The following is a 7,121-nucleotide window of genomic DNA, read 5'->3' on the forward strand; positions in this document are numbered from 1 at the left end:
CAACTAGTTATGCACGGCATACAATTCTGAGCATGATATCAGGAACCACAATTACACTGGAATCCCAGAAAGAGATGTTACATTGAGGGTAAATATAAAGTAAATTGGCACAGTGTAGAAAATGAGCAGATACTCCAAAGATCCAACGTAATCGGTTCTTGCTGTCAGTTTGGGGCCTGGAACCCAAACCAAGGTTTCTACTGGTGAGTTTATAGGTAATTTCCATCTATAGGGTTTTTTTTCATTCTATAGGGTTGATTCACTAAAGTGCGATAAGCGTTACCGCATGCTTTTTTGCGTTAAAATTGCAGCGAAAAAAACGTAAAGTATTATCGTGTGCGTTAAGTCGCATATCGCATGCGCTAAATAATGCATGATCGCAAGGCGTTAATTCACAAACACTTAGACGCGCTAAATATCTCATTTTTCTGTGCGAAAATTAACCCCTACTTGGGGCAGGCGGTAATTATAGAAAAGTAGAGTTAATGAGCTTTTGGCAACACAATATGGACTTTGCAGTGGGATTTATTCAAGTCTGTGTTGGCCCCAGAGTGATGCAGCCGCCAGTTTGCAGGGAAATGGGCATTTTCAGAACAGTAGTTTTCCGAAAGTAATGGTGTGTATGGCTAACATGGTGTGCATTTTTTCGCACACGGTGAGCGCGTGTTGCATCAAATACCGCACGAAAATAGACTTCGCGACTTAAATAGCACATACAGCATCACGTCTAAATTAACGCAAGTATGCTTTTAGTGAATCGTGCGTTAAGTTGCGAAAAATAATACGCGATAAAATTTTTACAGCATGGTATAAATAGCGCACTTTAGTTAATTGGCCCTTTTGTTTATATAGAAACCAATCACCAATTATCTTTGATTGATTTAATGAAAGCCAATGGCAGACTGGGGACTTTAGCTTGCCGCCCTGGAGTAAGTTTGTGCTTGGGTAATTACGGTAAATAAGCCCCTATGCCACCAAAGATAAAACAATTTCTAGCGGCTGTGTTAAAGAAAATGTATGATTTATTATTAATATTATTATTATCAATGTCTTATCCAATGAACACGAGATTACGGATAGTGATGGGCGAAATATTTCGCCAGGCATGGATTCGCTGCAAATTTTTGCGTTTCGCCATTGGCGGATTGTTTTGCGAAACGAATGAAAAAATTCGCCGTGGAAAAATTTGTCGCGACGAAATAATAGCCGCGGGCGACAAAAGAATAGCCGGGCGACGAAACAATAGCCGCGGGCGACAAAATAATAGCCGCGGGCGACGAAATAATAGCCGCGCAACAAAATAATAGCCGAGGGCGACGAAACAATAGCCGCGCGACAAAATAATAGCCGCGGGCGACGAAACAATAGCCGTGTGCGACAAAACAATAGCCGCGCAACAAAATAATAGCCGCGGGCGACGAAACAATTGCCGCGCGACAAAATAATAGCCGCGGGCGACAAATTTTTTTTGTCGCACAACATTTTCGGCATTTCGCGAATTTTTCGCCGTTTCGCGGATCTTTTGAAAGATTCGCGAATTATTCGGCGAAGCGAAACGGAATAGATTCGCTCATCACTAATTACGGAGCATCTTTATCAAGTTGGGTAAAAAACCCATCATCCAAATACACCACACGTTGCTTTTTTATTCAAGGTTTTGCCACATACCATCCGACGTATGTATAAAGCTGTAGCTAGAATTTAGGTGACCACAAAACACACTAGAAACTTCCAATATAAAAAGTATCCGTTCCTTGAAAAATACCAGTTAAAATGGCCTTTGCCTTTGACAGTTTTTAAGACTGTTTTTATAGAGTCCCATAAGCTGGAATTTTCCTGCTACCTGAATTTTTCCCATTGACTTGAGTGGATTCTGCTGTGTCTGAGGTGGTGGCATATAATTAGCTCTGACAATTATTTTCTCTTGCAAAAACATTTGAGAAGCTCATTCTCCACGTGCACAAATTCCCCTCTGTGAATGTTTCTTACCGCAAGTTGAGGTCCAGCTCTTTACTACAATTTCAAAACTTTTTTTCTAAGATGATAATGGTTTATGGCATCTCTGACCTGGCAAAATGTTTTGGTTAAACCAATGGTGAAAAACATGTTAAATAGGGAATATAATAATAATAATAATAATAATAATGCAGGTATAGGACCTGTTATCCAGAATGCTGGGGACCTGGGGTTTTTCCATTCTGCTAAAAAATAATTTAAACATTACATAAACCCAACAGGGCTGTTCTGCCCCCAATAAGGGGTAATTATATCTTAGTTGGGATCAAGTACAGGTACTGTTTTATTATTACAGAGAAAAGGGAATCATTTAACCATGAAATAAACCCAATAGGGTTGTTCTGCCCCCAATAAGGGGTAATTATATCTTAGTTGGGATCAAGTACAGGTACTGTTTTATTATTACAGAGAAAAGGGAATCATTTAACCATGAAATAAACCCAATAGGGCTGTTCTGCCCCAATAAGGGGTAATTATATCTTAGTTGGGATCAAGTACAGGTACTGTTTTATTATTACAGAGAAAAGGGAATCATTTAACCATTAAATAAACCCAATAGGGCTGTTCTGCCCCAATAAGGGGTAATTATATCTTAGTTGGGATCAAGTACAGGTACTGTTTTATTATTACAGAGAAAAGGGAATCATTTAACCATGAAATAAACCCAATAGGGCTGTTCTGCCTCAATAAGGGGTAATTATATCTTAGTTGGGATCAAGTACAGGTACGGTTTTATTATTACAGAGAAAAGGGAATCATTTAACCATTAAATAAACCCAATAGGGTTGTTCTGCCCCAATAAGGGGTAATTATATCTTAGTTGGGATCAAGTACAGGTACTGTTTTATTATTACAGAGAAAAGGGAATCATTTAACCATGAAATAAACCCAATAGGGCTGCTCTGCCCCAATAAGGGGTAATTATATCTTAGTTGGGATCAAGTACAGGTACTGTTTTATTATTACAGAGAAAAGGGAATAATTTAACCATTAAATAAACCCAATAGGGCTGTTCTGCCCCCAATAAGGGGTAATTATATCTTAGTTGGGATCAAGTACAGGTACTGTTTTATTATTACAGAGAAAAGGGAATCATTTTTAAAAATGTGAATTATTTGGTTAAAATGGAGTCTATGGTTGATGGCCTTTCTGGATATGCCTTTCTGGATAATGGGTTTCTGGATAAGGGGTCTGATACCTGTACATGTAAAAGATGGATGAAATGGTATATCTGTACAGGAAATCATTTTTATTTTTGTTCAGTGCCCAGACCTGACTATTCAGTGACCATTCCTTGCCCAATCAGAATGCAGCCCTGTCTATAAGCCTCAAACCCAGTATAGGGCCCCAGGGAACCACAAGGCAGATTTGATCAGTCAGTATAGAGGCCTATTTATTTTATAGCCCCTGCCCCATTATTACACAGCTGTAAGTATTCAGTGTGGGCAGAGTGGGCAGAGTGGGCATCCCATACCAGGAAGTGCCTCACACATTATCAAGCCTTGGCCAATAAGAGCAGGCCTATTAGCTGAACTCAGCCCTGGCAGTTAACCAGCAGCAGCTTTTCAAACCCAACTGCCGAGTAGCAGCAGAGGAGGGTACATTGCAGATCTGAAACATGAGCAGCAGCGACAGTGACGGCTCCATGGATTCCCCGCTGGGCAGCAACGCAGGGGTAATGGCCAAAATACACCAGGAAGCAGCGCAGCCCCCCCCCCCCTGTGAGGCCAAAGGCGGGCAATGGGGATATTGGCACCGAATGGGAAGTGAGTGAGTTACTATTCACTTTAGTATCCAGTCTCCTTGATATGTCTACAGCCCTCAGAATTAAGCCTTTGCCTGCAGCTTGCTGTGCCCAGTTGGCATCGGGCATGGAGAATGTGGCTTTGCCCTCAGGCTGCACTGATGCCCCTTTGCCTGCAGACAGTATAAATGCCCAGCCTGGGCCTGGGGAGGAGAGACATACAGAGAGTGGGGCAGATGGATGAGCCAGTGATACATTAGTGAGTCTCCCTGCTTTATCTACAGCTACTTGTTGTGCCCCGTTGCCCCCAAGCAGTGTAAATGCCCCGTTTCCCCCAAGCAGTGTAAATGCCCAGCCTGAGAGGCCAAAGGGGAGTGAAGAGGAGACTGGAGTTAAAGGGGAAATCAGAGATACAGGATTGGGTCTCCCTGCTTGGTCTGCAGCCTTCAAAAATATACTGTTGCCAACAGCTACTGGTAATGCCCAGCTGAATCCCCCATTGCCTCCAAGCAGCAGTGATATTAATTTGCCTCCAAGCAGCAGTGATATTAATTTGCCTCCAAGCAGCAGTGATATTAATTTGCCTCCAAGCAGCAGTGATATTAATTTGCCTCCAAGCAGCAGTGATATTAATTTGCCCCCAAGCAGCACAGATGCCCCATTAGTTGCAAGAAGTGATATGAATTTGCTTGCAGACCCTAAAAATGCCCCATTACAGAGGTGCCCGACCAAAGCTCCAGTGCCTACAGACAAGCACAGTTCCTTATGCCCCATCATGGCACCTCCCTGCCATCAGGCTGAAGACACCGGGCCTCTCTCACAGATGGGTGCCCTCTTAGACCAACTGGTCCAAACCCACTCAGCCTCAGTAGGGAGTGAGGAGTTCCTGAGGTTGGCAGGAGATGTATTTAAGCAGGGAATAGAGGCGCAGAACCAGTGGCACCACAGAATGATGGAGGACCGCCAGCGCAACAGATTAGCCAATCTGGAGATGGCCCAGATGCAGCTACGTTACAATAGGAGCAGCTCGTTATCACCAACGCCATTTTCTCAGGAGCATTTCCCTCAGTTCCAGGATGTGAGCGAAGATACCGATTGGGTCCTGCTGAATTTTGAGAAACTCTGTGCCATGTGCAACGTGCCGGAACCAGACTGGGTCTTCTATCTGCCCAACGCGCTCAAGAGCAAGGCAATGGGGTGCTATGGCGATGTGCCCATGGGTGCCTGCTGCGATTACCCAGCCATAAAGGCTGCCTTGCTGAAACCGTACAACGGGGAGCCCGAGATACACCGCGTCAAGTTCCGAAATATGACGCTGAAGGCAGGAGAAACGTTCAACAGCTTTTACCAGAGACTCCAGTACCGCTATGACCGCTGGATGGAGGCCTCCGACATAAAGCAATTCAAGGACTGCTATCGGCCTCTGGTGTTGGAGCAACTGCTCCAGAAGTGTCCGGCTAGGGTCCAGCAGAAGGTTCTGAAGCACAAGAGCTGCTCCCCGTATCAGGCTGCCCAAATTGCAGACGATCATCTTCATCTCCATCCGGAACCGGCTTCTCAGCCCAGACTGGACAGATGCCCTCCCCCACCCATAACAGATAAAAATACAGATGCCTCTCTGCTTCAACATTGGTCCATGGACAATGAAAGCATATTGGATTTGCTGGATTTATTCGAGTGCCATTCCACCTTCCATCAACTGCCCAAATCCCAATGGGTCAAGTATTTATGTGGCAAACTGAAGGGCAAAGTGCTGGACGTCTGCCTGTCCATCCCACAAGAACACAAGCGCGATTATGATTTTGTAAAGGCAGAAATTTTAGGGTTCTACGGAATAACCCCGGAGACCCATCGGATCAAGTTCCGAACCATCCAACGTCAGGATGATCAACCCTTCACGGCTTTTTATCAGAACCTTCTGTGCCACTATAATAGGTGGATGGCGGCCTGTGAAGTGCAGACGATTGAGCAGTGCGCCAACCTGATGGTGGTGGAACAACTGCTCACTCGGTGCCCCCCTGAGGTACAGGGAAGGGTGACTTCTATGCAAAAGGCCCCAACGCCAGAAGCCGTAGCCAGAATTGCCGATAAGTATATGATCCTCCATTCGGAACTGCAGCAGCACCCCCCATGAAACCGGTCCCTGAGGCACCACCGATTGTAAGGAGGCCAAGCCAAGGGGCTTTCCAAGATGGAAGAAAGCAAGGACCAAGAAATGAGCAGAAAAGCTGGCCAAGGCCAAGATATGCAAGTTAATTGTCCTGGCCAAGCCCAAAATCAGTTCAGGGGAAGCAGGTCTTCCCTTGGCCATGTTGGGCATGACTCTAATGCCTTCCCTTAGCCATGTTGGGCCTGACTCTAATGCCTTCCCTCAGCCATGTTGGGCCTGACTCTAATGCCTTCCCTTAGCCATGTTGGGCATGACTCTAATGCCTTCCCTTAGCCATGTTGGGCCTGACTCTAATGCCTTCCCTTAGCCATGTTGGGCCTGACTCTAATGCCTTCCCTTAGCCATGTTGGGCATGACTCTAATTCCTTCCCTTAGCCATGTTGGGCCTGACTCTAATGCCTTCCCTTAGCCATGTTGGGCATGACTCTAATTCCTTCCCTTAGCCATGTTGGGCATGACTCTAATGCCTTCCCTTAGCCATGTTGGGCATGACTCTAATGCCTTCCCTTAGCCATGTTGGGCATGACTCTAATTCCTTCCCTTAGCCATGTTGGGCATGACTCTAATGCCAACAAGCACAGATACGGATGTTGCTGTATTTCACTATATCCCCCATATTATGGCAAATGTTCAATAAAATAGTTTAACAATAGTCAGTTTGATTCTTTTTTTTCATGTTTCTGTGCTTCCAAAATTTCCTGTTCATGGGGATCAATGAGTTATTTTGCCACACAGGGGTTGTTGCTGAGGGGGAATTAAGTGCAAAACACCCAATTAAGGGTGCAGGCACTCAGGGGACACGGAGTAGTGGGGTTGAGCATTGGGATTCCCTGGGCAGAACACCTTGCAGATCAGGTTGGACCCCTTCTCCTAAGACACAAGGTCAGGCCTTTGCTCCCCTCTTCCCACTGAGGGTGATGGGTGGCTAATATAATTATATCTTAGTTGGGATCAAGTACAGGTACTGTTTTATTATTACAGAGAAAAGGGAATAATTTAACCATTAAATAAACCCAATAGGACTGTTCTGCCCCCAATAAGGGGTAATTATATCTTAGTTGGGATCAAGTACAGGTACTGTTTTATTATTACAGAGAAAAGGGAATCATTTAACCATTAAATAAACCCAATAGGGCTGTTCTGCCCCAATAAGGGGTAATTATATCTTAGTTGGGATCAAGTACAGGTACT

General features: G+C 44.7%; 1 protein-coding gene across 1 annotated transcript; it reads left to right on the forward strand.

The window, feature by feature from the left end:
- The first annotated feature begins 3,634 nt into the window (after nt 1-3,634).
- LOC100485453 lies at nt 3,635-6,151 on the forward strand. Its single transcript, XM_031903975.1, has 2 exons — nt 3,635-3,782; nt 4,021-6,151. The coding sequence occupies exons 1-2, from the start codon at nt 3,635-3,637 to the stop codon at nt 5,892-5,894; spliced, it is 2,022 nt and encodes a 673-aa protein (XP_031759835.1). The 3' UTR covers nt 5,895-6,151.
- Nucleotides 6,152-7,121: the final 970 nt, after the last annotated feature.

This window comes from Xenopus tropicalis, chromosome 6 (genome assembly GCF_000004195.4).
Source record: "Xenopus tropicalis strain Nigerian chromosome 6, UCB_Xtro_10.0, whole genome shotgun sequence".
Lineage (NCBI taxonomy): Eukaryota > Metazoa > Chordata > Amphibia > Anura > Pipidae > Xenopus > Xenopus tropicalis.